The sequence below is a fragment of the Euprymna scolopes genome, chromosome 35 (assembly GCF_053919585.1).
Source record: "Euprymna scolopes isolate OS-2025 chromosome 35, ASM5391958v1, whole genome shotgun sequence".
NCBI lineage: Eukaryota > Metazoa > Mollusca > Cephalopoda > Sepiida > Sepiolidae > Euprymna > Euprymna scolopes.
In genome coordinates, this window is record NC_136516.1 from 5,517,501 (window position 1) to 5,542,500 (window position 25,000).

At 33.0% G+C, this 25,000-nt stretch overlaps 1 protein-coding gene across 1 annotated transcript in view; it reads left to right on the forward strand.

Annotated features, from left to right (window-relative positions):
- Positions 1–25,000, forward strand: part of LOC145259584 (protein amalgam-like) — a 987,333-nt gene that overhangs the window by 71,901 nt on the left and 890,432 nt on the right. Inside the window, exon 3 of the mRNA XM_080117238.1 lies at positions 3,713–3,819. Coding sequence (XP_079973364.1) covers positions 3,713–3,819 — 107 coding nt within the window. The remainder of the gene's footprint in view (positions 1–3,712; positions 3,820–25,000) is intronic.

Consider the following 25,000-nt stretch of genomic DNA (forward strand, 5'->3'; position numbering starts at 1 on the left):
TTGCTTTTTTTTTTAATCTTTGCATTATCGCCAATGGGGACTTAATCCTATTGCTAGGATCCTTAATCGATCGATTTTGAGGCTAGGAGCAGATAGATATGTAATCAAATGACATGATGTTTTGGGGCATAAAAGCTCTTTATTATATTCTTATTTCACTGGTTCTTTGTGTTCTTCTATTTTTTCTCTTTCGACCACTTTTTGCTCCTTGTTTGTTTTTTGTTGTTGTTGTTCTATTCACTTAAACCGTTTTATCATATTTGTTTCTACGTGTTCTCTCTCTATTTCTTTCATTCGATCAATATTTAGCCTTATATTTCTATTTTCCCTTCTTATTCAGTCTTCTCCCGCTCTCTCTCCCTCCTTCCCCCTCTTTCTCTCTCTCTCTCTCTCTCTCTCTATATATATATATATATATATATACACACATATATATATATATATTAATTGTCATCTCTCTTGATTCACAAACGCAACAAGTATTTCAAACATCAACTGATTTATTTTAACGTTCTCCTAACGTCATTTTTTGTTCTATATTTCGCGGTATCACGTGGCAAACTCTCCGGCTGCTTTTCCAATTTTGAACACTCTTCATCTGTCTTCTCTTGAAAAAGGACTAATAAGTCTGAAATATATTGAGATTTATAACACCATTGAATACAACAGAAAAAAAATTACTGTTGTTTAGAGTTAAAATTTGTGTGAAAAAGAAAAAAACAAACAACAAAACAAAAGAAATTTATTTCTTTTGTTTTCATTTAATTTTACTCTATATATATAAAAAAAAATCTCGCATTATTCTTGGCTTTTAATTTTACCTTATATATTAAGTTAATAAGCCTGATGGATCCTAGCTTGGATGAAACGTGGGATATTCTGTGTAGATTAATTGGCATATATATTTTATAAATGACTACCTAGCTCTACCTACGTATGGAGCACTGTTGAAGGAAATGCGCATAAATTTATACTTTCGTATATTAATTTATGTGATTAATTGAAGTAATCATATATATATATATATATATGTATGTGTATATATATATATATATATATATATATATATATATATATATATATATATATATATATACAGCAAAATCACGTTGATACACCGGTTCTCGTCATATCGAAGTTAAGCAACGTAGAGCCTGGTTAGTACCAGATGGGTTACCATTTGGGAATCGTAGGTGATGTATGAGCTCTCCGCTTATCTCGGCGTTCCAGTCGTCATGAACGTACGCTTCACTTGCCACTGGTGTTTAACAATGTCAATTCAGGAGAGGTGTGCTTGGAGATTGCGCACTTCCTGCCACTAATATATTTCACGCGCAGGCACCCCAACAGTGGGCATCCATAGTTTGTCAAATACCTAAGGAACCACTTGTATATATATATATATATATATATATATATATATATATATATATATATATATATATATATACAGAGAGAGAGAGAGAGAGAGAGAGACTGAAAATTGAGAGAGTTATTGTGTAGAGAAATGTACATAGACAGACACCTTCTCATTTATAGATAGATAGATAGATAGATAGATAGATAGATAGATAGATATATCGTAACCTTTATATATCTCCTCATTACGTGCGATATCTCGTCCAATTATAAAATCCCATAGACAATATATTTTAATTTGCAGTTTCAACTCATATTTATTGTTGCTCTATTTTTCTAGATTTGCAGAACAACCAGAATCAAATGCGCATTAATGGCATAGGAAATCGATGTGAGAACTCTACCTAATATTGTTTTTTTTTTACATTTTCAGAAACTTATATTCACTCTTATTGAGATTATTGCCATCTAGGTTACTTCTGTGATAGGAACAAGATTTAAATTTGGGCGTCGGCGGCTGTATATAATTGATATTACTTTTTAATTGGATTATGCGTGTTTGTTCGAGAACACAGAGGTATTGTATAAAAATCCAAAGAATATTAATAGTAATGTGCCAACATTTACACAAATAAATTTAAAAATACAATACAAGCACTATAATCTTTAGATAAAATCTCTCAACCTATGTTTATTAATCCTTACCATGCCTGTATGTCGGCATTGCCCGGTAAACGGAAAATTCTAAAGAAATTCTATAACCATCTTGAAAATGAAAAGCCGAACATACACACATTAATATTTAAAGCCAATTTTGTTGTATAGCGTATGGAAACTATTAGCAAAATCTGTTAATTTCTCGGGCAAGGAAAATGAAAACACTTAGATGAGAATTAACGACAGTTAGCGTATTGTTAGATAATGACCAGGTCATTATTATCATTATTATAAAAAGAAGACAATACGATTTTTAAACATATGTCTTCACAGTTTCGAATGTTTAATCTGGAATTCAACCCGAAATGATATATACAAAGTCGATTAAAGAATTATAAAAATAGATCTAATTTTTTTTTTTTTGTTAAATTCACACTATCTTAGCTTATGTGAACGACATGTGATTTGGACAGCTTTGGTGAGGAATATAAAGTTAACAGAGATAAAACTAATAAAGTGGCGAGAACACTTTGCGGGCAGACGTGCAGATGTCTTTGCTGGAAGCGGAACAAATAAAATGTAAAATGAAACACTATGTGTCGAACCCCGAGAAACGAATCAATAAGACGAACAAAATTCATGTAACTATAACTCGTTGTGATGTATTCTTTTAGGAATTTGAACCAATAAGAAGGTATGTGATTCTTTTGGCCTGTTTAAGCAGACATTGTTATCGTTCGATTGTAAAAAGCTCTCTGTGAAACGTTTATTAACTACATGTATTTGTAAAGAACCGTCTGCAAACACAACGAGCATTTTATATACATGAATGACAATAAACATTTCCAAACATACGAAATAGAATAACCTTTTAATATATATATATATATATATATATATATATATATATATATATATATATGCAAATACATAGCAGTGCATGACGGTTATTGCCACATTCCTAGACTCCAGCTACAATTGAATTAGACATTTGTGGGTTGTATGCTTGTTATCGTTCGGCAATTATTATGTAAATTTGAGTTCTTCCTACGCAAAAAATAAATTACTAAGTCCATCATTGCACCCCCATTAAACCCCAGTTCAACACCATACAAAACTGCTAAATAGACATACAGATAAAACTTTGGAAAACTATGTAAAAATCATCCCAAAATTGGAGTGTTTTTATTAGCCCTAAAAGAGCTCCTGGGGCACACTCAAGAGTTATCGCAAATAAAATTATATAGAAACATGTTAGTTTCACTTTTCACAAAATTTTATAAAAATTCAAGCATTATTTTTTTTAATAAGCCCAAAAGTGTCAATTTAAACCATTTAAACACAAAAAGGACACTAGGGGGGCAACCAGAGATTTCCCGAGAAAATATGTTCGGTAATTGTTTTATTCATATCATGCTTCTACAAAATTAAAAAAAAAAATCCAAGGCGTAGATATTGAGAAAAGTGCGGATAGACGAACGGACAAAGGACAGGGGTGTATTTACAGGTCCAATCTCTCTTTGTCGGGGAACAAAAAATTAAAAACCTTGAATACAATTAAAACTTATTAACGTAGCAGACCATTCGGTATATCCGTGGAAACCTTGTGCACGAGAATCGTTATATGTGTACTTGATTACTTTGTTATTTTTTTGTTACCAATTTCCACTAATATTATGTTTCAATTCTATTGCAGTGCTTGCGTCGGACCCCCGATTCGATGTTCCCGTAGTGAATGTTACCGTAGTTGCCGGGGAAACCGCCGTCCTACCCTGTTCCGTCGAATTCCTTGGTAATCACGAGGTGAGTGATCGAAAATTATTTTCATTATGCATTCAACTGGTAAATAAAGCATTCAAAGATAAACATATACCCACATGGCACACACACACACACACACACACACACACACACACACACACACAATACTGTGTTTACTTATGTTGGTTCACAATGCACGCAATACGTGACATTGTAGCACATAACGCCACACATACACACATACACACACAAATATACATATATATATATATATATATATATATATATATATATATATATACACACACATCCATCCAGTACTGTTTCGCTGTATCACAGCTCATCAGTGTGGCATGACAGGCAACTACCAGGATCGAAACCCGACCGCCCGTACGACAGTTAAGGCTTCTAATCATTACGCTAATTGGCGGCTGCTCTGCAAGTAATGAAAACGATGTTTTGACAAGTATGCTATCGATATCGATATATATATATATATATATATATATATATATATATATATATAACCGGTTATTATTTCATAATTAAACTTATACGCACTAGTATGTTTAAGATTTAGGGCGGTCATTAAACACGTATACGAACACATGTCGTTCTTGCCTTACACTACCTCTCCTGCAACATTTAACCCTCATTTTTCCCATTCATTCCTATATTAAAACACAGAATCAAATCGCACATCTATTAGGTCTTATTTACATACGATCAAGTCTTAATTCTTATAACATTCGACGAAACCTCCAGATTTTTAACTACCTGTTACGAGGAAAACCTGATATTTTCACTGCAAACTTTGTTTTTGTATAAGCTGTTATTATAACTTGATGGAAGTCATACCTTATTCGCAATTGTATTTTTCAGTCGTACATACTGAGAATTGAACCTCCAATGTGTAGTTTAACACAGTGCATTTTAGCAGCAGATGTAAGTAAAAAAAGGGCATATGCAAATTAGGGTGTGTGTACGAGCTGGCCTCTGAAGGAATAGAAAAAAAAGTAAGACGCATGTGCTCGGGACAGAAAGGAAGTTTGTCTTCAAAGGAGTCGCACTGAAATATCGAAGAAAATAATAAACCAGCTGCGACCGGCATTTTGACGGGTGAAGGAGAAACGCTAGCCTGGTAAAACAAACATGTGTTCATTTTACCAGGCCCGCGAGATACTTTTTTTAAGTGGTGCTGAAACGTTAAATTACGGTAATAAAGAAAGAAATGAAAAATGCTGAACCGGATTTTATCTAATTATTTATTTCCAGTTTTCTTTGTATTAACTCAAGACAAATAAAAACTCAGTCATGGAAACACAATGAAGACTTCTGGCTGTTTCAAAGGTTTTATTTGGGAGAGAGATTCATTCATGGGGGGAGAGACCAAAAATGACTTCTTTCTTACTTAACTTTTTTACTTAGCCTTAAAATGGTCGATGAATGAACGATCTTGAGGGAATTCATTTACATCCCTATATTGTTGGGCACGTCTGGTGTAGCTGCTTCCTTGCCTCGAAACTGTTCCCATCCTCAAGCATATTGTGATGTAGATGTGGTGAACGCTGATAGTTTATCGTCAGCCAGAAAACAAATTGCAACACAAGCGCGTTTTTATAAAGTGTAACAGACACGCTACAACAGGAAAATATTACTTTAATATTTGTTTTTCTTCAAGATCTCAAACCACTTCGCCTCTGATCCCTACCGATGCCTTTTCACAGTATATTTGAACTTCTAGAAGGTAGTATAGTAATGGAAGCAGGAAACAGGGAGTAAATTCCAACATCTAGCAATCCGATGAAAAACAATTCCTAAAGTAGAAGACTTCGCTCTATCTAGGTCTTACAACGTTATTGTTTTTCGGTTAAGTCGTGGGTGTGTACGTCGAGGGGTACATTTGCTATGAGTTCATTAGAGCACATTCCATTAAGGTACTTGTAAACCAGGTGAGAAGATACGAAATTCCGGCGACGGAAGAGATGCTGAAACTTAGTCACTAGTGAGGGATCTATTAGATTTAAGACTTTCTTTTTAAACTGTTTAAGAGTGAGAGACTAATGGTAGATGCACCAACGCAAAGGTGCCAACAATAATCCTCTATAGTGGATAGTTGTTTGGAAAAGATACAAGATCCTCTTTAGTGTAAATAATTCCTTTGCAGCAGCCTTTTCAATACCATTTAAAAAGATATAGGATCCTCTTTGACGTGAGTAATATTTTTACAGCAGGCTTGGCAATGTCAATTTAAAAAAAATACTTTTTAACGTTTATACACAAAACCACTATTGAAAATGGCATTTTTTCTCTCGGTTTATTTCATCATAAGAAAAATAACAAAAAAAAAACAAAAGAAAAAACAATTCTGATTCTTTCGTAAAACAAATAAAAACTCCATTAACGTTTTTACAAATCTTTCGACGTAGCAGCTGTGGTATTTCTCAAACAAAGTAACCCGATTTTTTTTTCAAAAACTATTAATTTCAAAATAATTATTTTTGAAACGTTTGTCTTGTTTTCCAAAAATTATCTTTTTTATTCATAATTTTATTTCTGTTTTCATTATTTTAAAGGGGTGGTGGCAATACTGAATTCAGATTATCAAGAAATGATCCGTGTGACGTTATCCCCATACAAGCACGGATAGTCTATTTGCATAATTGCGCGTTGCAGCTCATCCGATGTCCAATGCAGCAAAATATCCCGCTCTCATGCAACAGAATTGAGATAAAATACAAAAATAAATATATAAATTAAAAAATGTCCAATAATAAAAAAACGACGTTTGCTCAATTCTTTGTTGATAAAAATTAGTTTTGAAAACTCTAAAACAAACGCTCTTTAAAATCAAAACGCTGAGTTAGTTTCTAAGATGGCCGCTTCAACTTGTCATTGCGGATGACAACTTAAAACCTTTTTTTATTTGATAATATCTTCTATATAAAAGAAGATACTGCACGAAAAAAAGAAACAAAAAAAAGCGAACAACCTTGAACCTAATCCAATATTACATGAAAACTATATTATACTAGCAAGGCGGCCGGCATTAACGAGTCATTAATTCCCTTAAATATGGTATTATAATTCATATAGATTTCGAATATATTATTATAGTTTCAATGTGCTATCGATTACTATATAATATACTCATCATATAGTAGTCATTTTAAAACTATAAATAAAAAGGTCTTGAGTGTCATCAGCGTGAACTGAAACCAAAACATATACCGCCCCTGCTTTAGTCGTTGCCGTTTGAGCTATCTTCAGAAAGATTAGGGATAGTTAAAATTGAACCAACTGTAATATATATATATATAAGATAGTAAAAATCTTCAGAAAGATTAGGGATAGTTAAAATTGAACCAACTGTAATATATATATATATATATATATATATATATATATATATATATATATATATATATATACACACACACAAGTTAGAAAAGCATTCTATCCAAGGCATGAAAATTGTTAAACCAAATGTTTTAACCATAGGCTTTCAAAATAAAGGTACAAGATTAAATTTGAAATTTATTTATCTTCAAAGTGTACTTTTATAAATTTTACAAAGTGAGGTATAAAAATTTGAACTCAAAAAAATCATTGAACATTTTATATCTATATCATTAATTGCTAGATGAAAGATAATGTTTTTAAAGTGCACCAAAATGTACATTACATAAAAAAAAAAGCCAAGGTAATTTTTTGATTCAATTTAATTAAATTTTTATACCTTACTTGGTAAAATTTATAAAAATGCACTTTGAAGATAAATAAATTTCAAATTGAATCTTGTATCTTTATTTTTAAAGTCTATAGTAAAAACATTTTGTCGAAGAATTTTCATGCCTTTGATGGAATGCTATTCTAACTTTTATCTTATCTTTTTAAGATAATATTTTAAAATTCTACTTCTCTCTCTTTCAGTTTGTATTTCTCCTCACACCACATATCATTTTTGCAACCCCCTCTTTGTATTATTACAGGTCTGAACATTCTCTCTGCTTCAGTTTGTATTTCTCCTCACACCACAACTCATTTTTGCAACCACCTCTTTGTAATACAGGTCCGAATAATGAGAAAACCTGATTTTTTTAACAAAAACTTTAAAATAACTTTTTTTAGATTTTAAAACTTCTTTCAGGATAGAAAATCTATAAAATATAATAAGGAACATATTTCATATAGGTTTTATTAACAAATATTCAGTGCATAACGAGAACCATAGAGATAGAATTGTCAAAAGGATTGTATAACTGGTTACGGTCAAGAGTAATCCTCACCAGCTAAAGTCTTTGTTATTGTTGTTCTATTATTATTATTATTATCTAAAATATTAAATTTTCCTTTTAGTTTCGACCCCTTAATATCTAAGAAACACTCCAGAATAAATGCAATCGTTTCGCCAGATTCGTGCTGCCCTGCGACTTTACGTCTCAAAGGATATACACTTTGAAAAAATAGAGTGACACACACACAATAATGCATTTTATAAATTAGATAAATGAAAGATCGTGTGTCATGACCTATTTTAGATGCACCTTGTTCTTGTTTTCGTCGCTTTGTTTCATTTCAGTGATTTAAAGGAAATGAAATTGCAAATTGGTTGTCAATACATCTGGCGGATTCATCTTTTTGCATCACTATCGTTTGGATAATGTTGGCACTTTTTTCCCCCATATATTTCAACTCCCTGGAAGATTCAGTGTATTTGCTTCGTTTCTCTGTCTCCTTGGTATTTAACCTGTGGGCTGCTATGACGGCTAAATCTACATCTCAGGACTTGTTAACTATTAGCACGTCTGGTCTTCCGAACCGAAACCTCATTCTATTAAGAACTTTTTTCCAGAATATCGTGTACTTACGGGGATGAAAGTATTTCTGTAAAGCGAAGTGGATTCGAACTTGGCACAGCAAGATTGTCAGTCTACATTGTTTACCACTAAGCCACAGTCACCTCCCTGATAACGGTGGTGAGTGTGCTGGTGGAGTTGGCTGTTTCTGTTGCCTTTTTTCTCATTATATCAATTTCTATATATGTTGAAAGATTTATGGTGATAATTTAATTTCATGTTAGCTAAAAAGGTGATTGTTCACGAGGTCGCCATGACAACGAAGACAGATTAATACGTTCAGTTTGTTCGATTTTAATGAGAAATTCCTCGAAAATATATATTTCGTCTTTCCTCCTCGTCGTCCTCCTCCTTCTCCTTCTTCGCCACCTACTTGTCCTCCCTTTCTCCCCCTCCTTCTCCCTCGCGCGAAATAATGATACACAGACAATTCGTCATTGGAAAAAATCACCAAAATTAATCAGCACATCAATTAAGAGTTCTGGCATCTCGGTCTTCGCGGTCGCTCCGTTGGTCGCTTCGTCACGCATACATTTATATTTACAATGGTATTTTCAAACAGCCAGTGCCATTAACGAACCACTTGAACAATACTAACCAAGATGGACCATCTGTGTCGTCGAAGGTATCCAGTTTTAGTCAGTGCCTTAATATTGTCGAAAGTTGAAGACACACGATTTCAATCCAATTAAGACCGACACTGATCATTTAGCAGCCAATAATGTCAGTCCCGATAGGATTCAGTACCCTAAAGTAAAGACCCGAAACCAGCACTCACCGCCAAATATCACCAGTGCTGCAAATGAGAGTTATTAGCTTTCACTAACTGTCACAACAAGACACCTGCTGACAATGATAACATAATAATTTTTATTAAGTCAGGTTAGCAAATCCTCGTTATTTATAAGAGCCGATAATGGCCTCAACTAGAAACCGTAATACAATTTATTTTCAGAAGGAGTTTTTCACAAAATTTGTTCTGTTCTTGTTTCATATTTCCATTGAGCAATGCCGGTGCATGGGTGCTTCGAGTATATATATATATATATATATATATATATATATATATATATATATATATATATATATATATATATATATATATATAATTTAAAGGAGATTAGAATAATAGTCTAAAGAGCTAAGTGTATTTTAATGTAATAGTGAAATTACTAGTTTAATTAAAATACAGGAAATTCTCGTTGTAATTTAGATATATAATAAGCTCGATAGTTAAATGTCCTAGAGCTAATTCAATATTAAGTAATGTGATTTATAATTTAAAAATAAAAAAAAAAAAAATTTTAATTTAAAATCAAATTTTAATTAAATTAAAAATCAGTTTCATAAGAAGGAACAACAACAAAGTCAATTATCTGAAATATCAGATAATTGACTTTGTTGTTGTTCCTTCTTATGAAACTGATTTTTAATTTAATTAAAATTTGATTTTTAAATTTAAAATTTTTTTAAATTATAAATCACATTACTTAATATATATATATATATATATATATATATATATATATATATATATATATATATATATATATATATATTGGAGTTTTTTCGTTAGAATGCTTATAAGTTAGAATTGTTTTTATTCTTATGCTCTTGAGGTCTTTAAACACATCACATTCATGTTATTAATGTTTACATTAACTAAAACACCCTTCAACTGTTTTTCTCTTCAATAAGAAAAAAATAGGTATCTGATAAGTGGTTTGAAAACTTCCACTATTCAACAAAGTGCTTAGTTCGGTGGCACTTATCATGCAAAGGTCTATACAGAATTTCATCAAGATCGGTCCAAGAGGAAGTGTAATGGACGGACAGACAAAAAGACCAACTCAGAGAAATATTCTATAGAAGGTAGGCCACTGATAAGCACAATTGTTTTCCATTGATTTTTATACCATATACTGTATTTGATCACCCAATTTAAAGATCAGAGGTTGATACACACACACACACACACACACACACACACACATATATATATATATATATATATATATATATATATATATATATATATTATATTATTATTTTAAAAATACATTTGTCCACTGGCACGTGTTTCGTCGTCTACGACTCATAAGAATGGCTGAATCTAGCGAGATCGAAATCCGGACCCCATAGTAAGAAGCCTAAACCTCTACCCCTAGTTCACCTCGTTGATTCCTCGGATATATCGTCATTTATATAGATGTTATTTGTTTTAGTTTTTTTTTTTTATTTTGGCGATATGTCTGGAATGGATTCAATTATTTACGAAAGTGCATTTTTACGTAAACGCGATTTGGGAATAATTCTCCTTTAATCAATTTGGTACCCTCACATGGGGGGGCGGCATATATATTATTTTTTTAAATGACACGTGTTTCGTCGTCTACGACTCATCAGAGTGGCTGAATCTAGCGAGATTCGAAATCGTTACCCCATGGTAAGATTATATATATATATATATATATATATATATATATATATATATATGCCATTTACTTTTAAGATATTAACGCATAACATAATACGTTAGATAAAAGTGCGTTAATGTAGACACGCATATCTCATACATTCCAACCAATGCACCTTTTTTAAGTTTCTAACTTTCGTTTTAAATGCAATTGTTTCTACATCTCCTGTACGTGGTTCCTTTTGTGTATTTCCCCGAAAGCTTTTCATGGTTTTACTGCATTACTAGAATGATTGAGATCCTTCTAAGATTCCAGTTTCTTTTCATATTGTATATTTTGCATCGTAGTTCAGAATGTTTTCCCTCTCAGCTCTGCTGAACTCTGCATCGTTGGAAACAATAACTACGGTTGTCTCTTTCTTCTTTCTGTTCGTGGTTCCTTGTGTGTAGGTGGTGTAGGTGGTCCCCGGCGTTGCCCGTGTGTGTGTGGGTTGTGTAGTAAGGAACCCCGTGAGGGGGATAAAATATTTGTAGCGGTGGGGAGCAAAACAACAGTATGCAGTTTGGGATGAGAGAGGTGTTGTTTAAAAAATAGTGGTAGGAATGACGCAAATGAGGAAATAAAACGTAACGGCTGAGCCGCTGCGGAGTCAATCCAACGGGTATGATGACTTGCGAAAATGTCGACGAAAAATACCACCCCTCCTTATACAAAACTGCCCGGTTAAGGGGTTAAGGAATCAATGTTTTGGGCCAATTCTTCGATATTTGTCGTCCGAAGGATAGTGCTTCAAAATAATACTGACTTCGCGTGTATCGAAAGTTTTGGGCAGACATACAAACACACACGCACACTTTGCCTATTAGCCTAGCCTGGGTGCCTGGCGTTGCCCGGGTGTTTGGATGTGAGTGTTGAGCCAAAAATAAAAAGAGCTAGTAAGCAGGCAGTTTCGAACCCGTAACGCGAAGTAGGAGAAGAACGTAAAAAAACACCTTGACCTCTTTCCCGTTCCTGCCATTTCCAAGCCGGAAGTAACGAAGGTTTAAATTAAGGCTTATCATTCGAAAAGAGGAGATGAAATTCGAAAATATCGGCGAGAAAGCGACCTCTCATTGTATAAAATGCCCAATTAAGGGTCAAGGAATTAATATTTTTACTAATTTTTTCGATTTGTCGTCCGAAGAATCGGGCTTCAAAAAGATATTGATCTCTTGAAAATCCGTCGTCTCTGTCGACAGTTGATGGCATACATACATACATACATACATATATACATACATACATATAAACATACATACATACATACATACATACATACATACATATAAACATACATACATTTAGATTCCTTTTTCTGCTTCGTAGATTTCGAAAATGCAATATCATAAGGGTCGTTGTATTCTTTTTTCCAACTGTTTTTCCTGGTACATGTTCTTAAGAATGGTTGTTGCATTCGATATTAAACTTTTTACAGATGTTTCGGTAGTGATATTTACATAATCTATGGTGCCGCATTGTCAGAAATAGCTACGAGAGCTTAAATGCTATTTAAGTCCATCTTTTAAAGTTTTCAGAAGATTACTTTGTGTGTTAAATTAAAATGCGTTTAAGTAGACACGTATAGCAACGGATAATTTAGTGAAATGAAATGGACGTAATTTAACACTAAGAAAAAAATGATGACCATTCCATCAACGTTATTAAATGAAATCAGCGTAGACATCCGGGCTACTTGAGCAATTAGTTTGAATACTTCATCAACCAAAACGAGACTACATCTCTCCTCCACGACCACTTATCGTTATATTTAAAATAAAAAGAAATGAAATGAATAAAATATTTCTACTTTTCTCATATATCATGATGCAAAAATATTATTGTTATTTTTTATTTCAATTCCTTTCTTTTCAAGAGTTCGACATTTCAACAATTCAGAATGTCTTTCATAGCCACCAACATTTGGAAGCGGAAAAATAGTAGATTCCATCCACAAAAACTTACGTTTACACAGTTATTTATTTGTATTGAAAGTTAGACACAAGGTCATGCTGATATTAAAAAGATAGCATTCCAGTAGAAAATTACTCTCGGTTACATTATGTAACAGTTCTGTAGAGGATTAATATAAAAGTACACCCTGTTATCTTTTCTATAATGATCGATTAATAATTAGAATGAACGTATTTATACATGGATGCAGGGTATGTGAATAACCATGATTGTCTAGTGGTCGGCGGTCGTTTGTTTAACTAAGATAGATGCATTCCCTCATGCAACAAAGACACAAGGAGGCGTATGCCGTACTTTCCGCAAGGTTTTATTAGTAAAATCTATAAAAGAAAATAAACTAATAGTCAATGATCACATATTATAGCTAGTTTACATATTAACATACGAAATAAGTAACACAACAAACAGAAGTCGTATTAAATCGTTTAGAGGTAAAATCTTCCAAGATTATATCTTCATTATAGGACGCGTAAGAGCTATTCGACATAAGACTCCTTCTGAGACTCAGTTTAAAAATAAGGGGTTTATGCTTATGTGGTAAAACTACTTCAGCCGAATGTGGGATTCGAACCTCGCAATGAAGCCATCACTGTTTCCTTTAGCAAGAAATATACCACAAGAAAACCGTCAAGGACACCGACATTCGAATAGAATTAAACATATACGAACGCATAGACGTTATACACGAACGGTCTATAATGATCAGGTCAGTAAGCCGCCACGATATCGAAGGAAGGCCAAACAAGCGAGTTTAAAATTTCAACAAAAGATGATCAACTGTTAAGAAACTTACTTCTTAAATGGAGGCGAGAAGAAATTTTGTATTTTATTATATATTAGCGGGGGGCGGGGTAGCCGGCGGAACCCAGGTGTTTGTAGGTGTGTGTGTTTTTGGGTAAATGAAAAGAAAAATCGTTGGTTGTTTAAAAAAAAAACGAAGCCTTGACGCGCAGTTGGAAAATAGTTAAATGTGAAAAAAAAAATGTGCGAACTGGCAGGTGCCCAGTTTTGACAAGTCAATGACATGAACTTTGAGTGCGAGGCTGTTGGCTTCTTTTTTATATAGGAAAAAGCTTAATGCACATACGGAGATCGTAAACAATAGCTATTCAGCAGCTAACATTTTCTGCGGGACAGTTTTTAATGGGGTCAATAACCCGGTTTGTTTGTCTTTAAATAATTTTTGGGAAAATCAGCTGCCTGTTTATTAGGGGGAGTGTCTCGTCTCGACGTGAAAGCAACCGTCTGATATGACGAAGCCGACATTGACCAAACATTGCATTGCTTTCTATGGGCCAATGGTTCGAATCGAGTGTCGCTTTTATTATACCGAAAAACGAAGCAACACGTACCGATCCAAAAATGTCGAATATTGAACGTTTCAAATCGGGCAAATTAAATAGAGAGGCGACCCCCCCTTATTAAGTCGTAGATAGTATCATTTAGACGCGATGTAAAAAGTTTTAAAAATGAGCGACGGCTTCGAAAATTCGCCGGAAAAAAAAGCCTTTTGAAGACATACACAAAAAGCGAACATACATACACACATTTTCGCTTATATATATATATATATATATATATATATATATATATATATATATAAGATTTCAAAATATATTAACATGCTACTACATTATATATATATATATATATGTGTGTGTGGTTGTGTGTGTGTGTGTGTGTGTAAATATATACATCTATATTTATCTAAAGGTGGTGAAAAAAAGACAAAAAACTATTTTCGTAAATAATGATAAATTACTATCGTAAATTTGTGTATCAATAAGATTGTGTGTGCACGTAATGCAGACGAACAATTAATTATGTAGAAATAATGAATGGAAATGAATTATGGGAAAAAGGAAATTGTCAAGAAACACATTCTTATCAAAAAAATATTTCAATTGATTTGATGGACGCAAGAAAATATAATCTACTTGATTGAATAATTATTTCTCCGGAAAAGTACAAATTCAGAAAGAAAATTAAAACTGTAAGTTGAAATTTACAATCCAAATTTATAGATAGATTGAATAGTAAAAAAAAAACAATTTACAAAGTCTGATTTTATTCGGTTGAGATTAAATTATCTATAAATAAATACTGGCATTTGTAATATAATGAATGTTTACTATTGCTTATATCATGTAAACAATACTTTCTGTTTATTATTTATATATATGTGTGTGTGTGTGTGTGTGTGCGCGTGTTTGTGTGTGTGTGTGTGCGCGCGTGTTTGTGTGTGTGTGTGTATGTGTGTGTGGGGGGGGGTGTAACCCAGGCCAAGAGTGCGTTACACAATCTTTCTTTAAAGTACTAAGTCATGTAAAGAGGCCGTTGTTAGCCCAGAAAGACAGGGAAAACCTTAAGTCATTGTGGCTTAAGTTTTATTTTCGTCTACTGATAGACCCTTCAAAATCATACACACACATTTCACTGGTAATAACCGCTTTGATTATCAGAGCGCACAAAACGTACATGACCTGAAGTTTATATTGCAATATCTTTAACTTGCTGGTCAGTTGTCTGTTTTAAAATGTTTTTAATTTAGTTCTGCTCGAAAATTATGCTTGTGTATCTCTTCTCTTCATCCAGTCTGCTTGTTATGTCACTGTATTAGAAATCAATTCAATAATCAATAATCAATGATAACTGGAAAAAAAAAACAGAAATAATTATTGCATTAGATAATTCACATAAAATCGTAAAATGGAAGGGTTAAATATTCGCATTCTCTTTACCTTAATTCACATAATTGTTTCAAGATGCAGGATTTTACAACGTAAAATTCTCTAGATGGTTTCTTGGTCAATATAGGAAAAAAGGCTTTTCCAACTAGCTTCTTCTTCCTTGCAGACACTAGCTTCAAAGGGCTGATCAGTCTAATTCGAAACCAGAAGTCAAGTTCCTCTTATCTGTCAAACCAATAGTTTTATGGAAACTCTAAACTCGCATCCTATTTCTCTTAAAGGATCATTTCCTCTTCTGCTGTTTGAATATCACCCCTTTATTTTATTTATTTAATCCTCTTTCTGCTTTTTCCCTGTTTCTCTTTCAGTTTTCTTTCCTTCAAAATCCCTTTCGTACTCTCCTTTTTTTAAAAAACCGTAATTATCGTCCTCTTTTACTCTACCCCCTTTACAGAATTATCTACCTTTTGGTTGGGATGAGTCTATGAGTGTTTTGTTATCTGAATACAATCAGTTTGTTTTTAGTTTCTTTTTAATATTTCACAGATATCTATAACGATGCTTTTTTGTATGCCAATTCAGACACTGTGCCCGCAAACGTGTGTTTACTTCGTTGAGAAAAAATGTTTCCCTTTGATATCCTAACACAAACACATTCTTACATTTCTATGAAATCTCGATATATAAGAAGTATTTTAGGGCCGAGTAAAAACACTCCCGACCACACGCGAAGACATGATTTGCAGCGATATTAAATGGTACCTCTACGTTTATCGTGCATTTAACTTATCTATATATCTATAAAAGTTAACGTGTCTGTTTGTGTGTGTTTGTGTGTGTGTGTACATTTCCCTACGCAATAACATTTTTTACATAGGCATCATCACTTATCAAGGCCAACAGGTCACTCGAGGATAATGATTAAAGAGGGTGCACTAGAAATTGAACAATATAGAAATCGTTAGTAAATGGAAATTCGGTAAAATTGTTAACAAGTGGAACGGCTAATCAAGAACGTGCTTACGTTAGACTTCAAGACAACCGTATTGTAGTCAGCTAGAAAACGGAAGATAATTCCACAGGCGTATAGTTCTAAGAAAAAAGTTTTGTTCCTGGAATCTACGATTAGATTAAGGCATAGATAAAGAGTGGAGGGAATTATTAATAGTGTTTTCAGCAAAACTCTGTCAATTTTTAGTCTACAGACTCGAAATTTTATATACAGGGTACTGAGATTTGGAAAAATCTATGTGATCCGTTTTCAACCAGAAATTTAGCTGTTAATTAGTCAAAGTTCAACGTTTTGACCTTTGAGAACTCTACCAAGCTCCGTCGACAATTTTGGGTGTAAACACTTGAAATATTAGATATAGGCTCCTTAAACATGGATCTAACTTAATAAATAGATTTGAGTCAAAACAACAAATGCTACGGTGTCATAATATCTGTCAAAGTTTTAAAAAATTGACCGTTTTTTTTTGTTTTTTTTTTTTGCTCAACATACACCTCTAAACACTCTGGAAACGCCGGGCACCCACGCTAGTATATCTATAAAAGTTAACGTGTTTTTCTGTCTGTGTGCGTGTCTGTGTATATGTCCCTACGCAAAAACTCTGTCAATTTTTAGTCTACAGACTATAAATTTGATATACAGTTTACTGAGATTTGAGAACATGATTGTGATCGATTTTCGGCCAGAAATTTGGCTGTTAATGAGTCAAAGTTCAACGATTTGACCTTGGAGAATTCGACAAAACTCCTCCACCAATTTTGGGTCTAAACATCTGAAAATTAAGATATAGATTCCTTTGATGTGGATCTAACTTAATAACTTGATTTGGGCCCAAAACAATGCATGTTAAGGAGGCATAATAGGGGTCAAAATTAAAAAAAAAATTAACCGCATTTTAGGCTCAACATACTCCTCCAAACACCCGGGCAACACCGGGCTGGAATGATAGTATATCTATAAAAGTGAACGTGGGTGTGTGTGTGTACATTACCCTACGCAATAACTCTGTCAATTTTAAGTCTAACTACTCGAAACTTTATATACAGGTTACTAAGATTTAGTAAAATCTTTGTTATCTGTGTTCGGCCAGAAATTTCGCTGTTAAGGGGTCAACGGTTTGACCTTTGAGAACTCTACCAAGCTCCTCCGAATATTTTAGGTATAAACACTTTAAATTTTAAATATAGGTTTCTTAAACATGGATCTAACTTAATAAGTAGATTTGAGTCCAATACAATAAATTTTAAAGGGTGCATAGTAGGTGTCAAATTTTAAAATTGACCTCTGCGGTCTCTACCAAATTACTCAGACAATTTCTGGTCTAATAATTTGAAATTTTCCATAAAGGGTATTCAAAGATAGGGTAAGCTTTTTTCATCGGCTCTGGTCGAAAGTTTTTAGTTACCAATATATAAATGTATGAATGTATGTATGTTTGCATGTCTGCCGAAAACATTTGACAGAGGCGTCAGATTTTACAAACGTCAGTATCGTTTTTATGATTGGCCTTTAGTACGACAAATACCGAAAAATTGGCTAAAAACATTAATATTTTCACCTTCAACTAAGCAGTTTTCAACAGGGTGGGTGCTTTTTTCGCCGATATTTTTAAAAGTTATCCATTCCTTTCGAATGTCTAGCCTAAATGTTAGCATAAGTCATTTCAAGTTTGGCGGTGGTCGTAACCGCAAAGACGTCATGTTTTTCCCCCGTCATTTTCCTCCTTCGCGGTACGGGTTCGAGCCTGCCTTCCTACTACACTTTTTTTTTTTTTTGCTCACCATACACATCCAAACGCCGGGCAACGCCGGGCAACGCCGGGCAACGCCGGGCAATGCCGGACAACGCCGGGCAACGACGGACAAGCCGGGCAACGCCGGGCTGATATGCTTGTTAATAATAAAAAGTTAAAATAGTGAGGTTAACCCATTATTGAACAGGAAATCAAGTGGTATCGAACTTGATATACAATCAACTGGTATCGGAACCTGTGATTCTAACAACAAATAATAGCAGTAATATTCTATAAGTACCATCCCATCTAAATAAAAAATTGTTCGATATGTAAGATAGATCAAATAAATCACTTTACCTGCAATCAAAGACATTCATTTCGGATTTTACCATGCAATTTGGATGTGAATTTTCATATCCGTTTCATTAACGTCCCTGAATCTATGATATTTAAATTCTTAAAAAAACTTTTCCTTGTGATTTTCCATGCCTCATTGACTTTAGTAAATAAGGGGTAAACTATTATAATTATTTGCTAATATTTTCTCCTCTGAAAACATGGTAGGTATCGAAATCCTAGAGGATAAGGAGTTATAATATTTCAAATGTATCCTTTGTCTTACATAGAATAATCTAAACCATTTGATTTGAAATTTAACCATTTCAAGTCATACGTTCTTACATTTATTGAATGACTAAAATATATATGTATATATATTTATATACATCTATATATATAAAAGCCAAACGTCTGTGTGTATGTATGTTTGTTTGTAACGCTAAAACTTTTGAAAGACGGAACCAAACTTGAAATATTTGATATCATATCGAAGCCCCATCACCCGGATGACTAATATCGAAATTTCACGTCAAACGGACCATTAGAAGTTGGTCAACTGATCAGTTATCTTCGAGGGGGGCCCCCAAAAAACCTGTCATTATCTATATATATAATAGACAAATGTTTGTTTGTAACGCTAAAACTTGAGATGAAAGATTCCTCTCCCCTAAGAATAAAACATATGTTCAATATCTGCTTTTGTTTTTTCATTGTTTATATGGTCCCGAGCAACGCCGGGTAGCCCTGCTAGTATATATAAATAGGAAACGTGATTTTGGAGTTCGGATTTCCTCGGTATTCGATATTTAATTGATGAATTTCGGCATAAAAACTATATACGAGCACTGCGGATATAAAATGGACATTGTTTTAAATTTGCAGAATATAGTCTACGCCATTTCGTAACTTATGAGAAAGGAATTACACAGACACACCGTTACATTTTATATCATAGAAAATAGATAGATAAGTCGATATATATATATATATATGTATATATATATATATATATGCGTGTGTGTATACACTATACATACATAAAGATTATATGAAGATATATATACACATATATATGTGTATATATACACACATATATATATACATAAATACATTTAAATATAATATATATCCACATATATAGTTATATATACATTTACATATATATATATATATATATATATATATATATATATATGTAAATGTATATATAACTATATATGTGGATATATATTATATTTAAATGTATTTATGTATATATATATGTGTATATATACACATATATATGTGTATATATATCTGCATATAATCTTTTTGTATGTATAGTGTATACACACACGCATATATATATATATATACATATATATATATATATATATATATATATATATATATATATAAAGAGAAGGCTTCGAGAAAGTTTTCATGATATATTGATGTACCAAATGAGAAATAGATTATTACGAATCAGTAAATCAGTTTCGCCCAATTTAAACCGTTCTAAGCCAAAGAGAAGAATCGGGAAGTCGAGCGGCGATTTAGAGGCGGCCGAAATTCAAATGCGCTTACAATTGTTAAATCGGCCATGTTGTTTTTGAAGGTGAGATTCATCATCGTGGAATTGGGAGAAGTATAATTCAATTCGCTTATAAAATCTGGCACTGGTTTGGCGCAGCACCTCCGAAGAGTTCCGCTTGGAATCATTTATTCTCCAATAACAATAAGCATATATCCGTACATTCGCACATAAACATCTCCTTTTCCCTCTGTATATAATCGTATTTATTCCACAATTTCAGCACCAGACATATGTGAACAAAATACACCCATACTTATATATATATATATATATATATATGGCAAAAAAAACAGGTTCCTTCAGTCTTGGACAGACTATGGATACCCAGGTAGGGTTGCTTGCGCGTGTTTTTTTTTTGTGGCAGGAGGTGCGCAATCTCCAACCACACCTCTCCTGAGACGTCATTGTTAAATACAAGCGGCAACTTAAGTACAGGACGACTGGAAACAAATGCTGACATAAGCGGGGAGCACATACAGGGCCTAGAATTCCCAAATGGTCACCCGTCTGATACTAACCAGGCTCCACGTTGCTTTACTTCAGTGATCTGACGAGAACCGGCGTGTCAACGCGATTACGCCGTAGTAATATATATATATATATATATATATATATATATATATATATATATAGAGAGAGAGAGAGAGAGAGAGAGAGAGATAGTAAGTTATAAAATATACATGGCGATTAAGCTACACTGAATATTCCGAGTCTCATCCACTCTAGTATTCTTCATGCTTATGCGAGAATTTTGTGGTTGTCTCGACTTTTTATATACGCACCTTCTATTGAGTTTTTAGTTAGGTCATCAGCTTTCTAGTATCCACCGCACACTTTCTAATCATCCAATCAGCAGGCACTTGCATGACAAAGACCCAGTTGATCTCCGGTTGGCCCGTTCCTTTCTGTGCGCTGTTTAGCGTAGATATCTAGTGTCTTGACCTGCTTTAAGTCTAGGTGAATTTTCTTTTTTTTATACGTTAGTTTTTGTATATATATATATATATATATATATATATATATATATATATATATATATATATGTATGTATATACATACATAAATACATACATATATATGTGTGATAGGTTATGTATATACATGGTTATTTTTTATTTATTTTTATTTGTTTATTTTCTATCGTAATTCTTAGTTTTAAAATAAGTTTGTATCTCTATCCTAACATAAATTTTATCCTGTGGACATACTTGTTCGCTTTGTCTCTCCTATATTTTACTAGCACTTGGGGTTCTTTAAAATATAGGATAGCAATTTTTTCATGAAGGCGTAATCTACATGAATCGTTTAGGTCTCTACATGTGTTTGCTTGTCTTACTATTTTCCATTCGACTACCGGCTAACGTCCGCTTTACTTGAGTTCCCAGTGTTTGTTTGCTAGAGTTGTTTTCATACGTTGTTTTTTTATTATCGAATGTACTTTTGAGGTCATAATATCGAGTTTTAAAATCTAAGGAGTCATACCTACGTAATATGTCTTGTTATTTGGGTTTTGTTCCGCAAATATTATGGCCTGGTAAACTATGCTTTTGGGTAGACATTTATTTTGAAGTGGGCAAAGTGGGTGGTATCTACAGTTGCATTTATCTTGTTCGTTATTAGCATTTTTATTTCTAGTATGGTTGTTGTTGTCCGGAGTAGTTTTGTTATTATTATTATTATTATTAGTAGTAGTAGTAATAGTAGTAGTAGTAGTAGTAGTAGTATTTCTACTAATTACATATGTGTATTTTGTGCTAATTGTATTTTTGTCACGGTGTCCACTTTTTTGTGGGTTCTTTTGATGTTTTTTTTTTCATTGCTCTCTTAATATTTTGTTATTATGTGCTTTAATTAACATCTCTAAATTTTCACAACAGCTATAGTATAACTTTAGGGTATATTTATTGAAAGTTTTATGTAAGGTATTGGTCGCGGAATTGTAAGTGCCGTATGCAAGATTATATTTCTTTTACTTCTATTTTTAATTTCATTATAGTTATTGGTATTTTGTTGCTTATATTTGATATCAATATTTTTGTATCCACTATTTCTCAGGGCTGTTTCATGGATATTGGTTGACCAGTTAAATACATTTTCATCGCTTGAGTTATTGCTGAGTCTACTTACGATCGAGTTAGAAATCTGTTTTATAATTGACGGTGGGTGATTGGATTAGGGTTTACGTATATTGGATTAGCGTTATCTTTTAAGAAGGGTTCCTATGTGTTTTTATCTAAATTTAACGTGACGTCCAGGAAGTTTGTTATTTTTATGAAGTGAACGTGTCTGTGTGTGTGTGTGTGTGTCTGTGTACATTTCCCTACGTAATAACTCTGTCAATTTTAAGTCGACGGACTCGAAATTTACAACGCAGGGTACTGAGATTTAAACAAAATTGTTATAATCCAGTTTCGGCTAAAAATTAAGCTGTTAAGGGTTCAAAGTTAACCGATTTGGCCTTTGAGAACTCTACCGAACATTTCTCGCCAATTTTGGGTCTAAACAATTGAAATTTTAGATATAGTTTCCTTTAACTTAATAACTTAGGTTGAGTCCAAAACAATAAATGTTAAGGGGTCATAAGTTTAAAAATTGGCCGATTTTTTTTTGCTCAACATACACCTCCAAAATCCCGGGCAAAAATGCTAGTATATACATATATATATATATATATATATATATATATATATATATATATATATATATATATATATATAATACCAATTATTTTTTTTACTATAATAATTATTAAATACCTAACCTACAGACACTAGTGCTTCATCCTTTCGGGAATCTTCAGTGCAGGGTGCCACGATTAATAGCAGTCGAACGATTCGAACCCCGCATCACGAGACATCTCTATATATAGACACATATATATATATAGACACACACACACATATATATATATATATATATATATATATATATATATATATATAAGTATAACGATTATGTCAATTAAAGTAGAATGCTTTATAATTTTATATATGCTAGGAACGTGTAAATCTATATTAATTGCGCTTAGTTAATTTTAAATAACATTATAACATCGATCGATACCTTCGTTTAGTTTCAAAAGACAAAGAATACCCCCTGTACGGGCAGCTACACATGTAATCGTGTGGCAAAGGTTGCGCAATTACCAACCACATATCTCTTGAATCGCCACTGCTGTAATTCTGTTGCAAGGAGAAGTTGAAAACGAGCTAAAACAATGCCGAGATAAGCGGAAAGCACATACAACACCTGGAAGTTCCAAGTAGATACCCCTCTTTTACTGACCAGGCTCAACGTAGCTTAACTTCGGTGATCTAACGGGAATCGATGTGTCGAACGTGATTACGCCATAACATTACACATATATACCTTATAAGAATATATTTGTTTACAAACTTACGTTTAATATATATATATATATATATAAATATATATATATATATATATATATATACTAGCAAAAGTAATCGTTGTTGACTGGGTTCAATAACAGCTTACAGAAAATAGACTCTGATTTATGAAAGTATGATAGGTTAAGAAAAGGAAAGGTTGTACAGAGATAGCTTCGAACTTGGGGGTATCAAAACCAATGCAAAATATGACTAAAGTAAAACTAAAATAGATAAACCCCATAATTTATTATACCATACCAGTTCGCACTGAAACACGTATCACAAATAATCTTAGGATCTATATTAAGAAAAAAAAATTGTTAAACTTTGTGACATATTTCTATTCTATGGAGGCGAGGCGCGAACGCAGACCCCCACAATTTTATCATACCATCCCTATTAAAGTTAAAACATACTTATCAAAGTATTCTTATGTACATCTATACCAAAAACACTTGTAAAAGATTTTGTAAAATTTGTAATTTGTTTATTTCCATACTTTGTGGATCAGGCGCGTACGCAGACCTCAAATTTTAATGAACCACCGTTCTGCCCGATCAAACATGCCCTGTGGGTCGATACATCTTCTATCAATATATGTAATCAGTCTTTTAAAATAGTCAACCATATAGGAGCCTATTCGTGACCAGACACACACACATACACAGACATTCAGCTTTATATATATATATATATACATATATATATATATATATATATATATATATATATATATATATATATATATATAACACGGAAATTGCCTAATTGTCGATGCAATAATTTATTTCAACCTTATGGTATTTTCAAGCATCTAAACTAGACAATTACATTTTTGATACTGAAATAAAGAAAGAAAAAGAATCGGGCCTTGACTGTCAAAAAACCAGAGGGGGTGGGAGTAGCAATCCACTTAATACATTTTATAGAGAGGGTGGGAGGGATTTTTTTTAAAAAACAACAAGAACATTATGATACTTATAACGGCTGTCCGGTAGCTAGACGTAACAACAGACACACACATACCCATACACACACACACACGCAACACACACACATACACACACACACACACCCCTAAATATGCACGTTCTTACGCGTAAATGCCTTGACACGCGTTTACTAACCTAGGAAGAAGAGGGAGACATATACGAATATAGAGAAAAGGAAATAAGATAAAATAAACTGCGTAT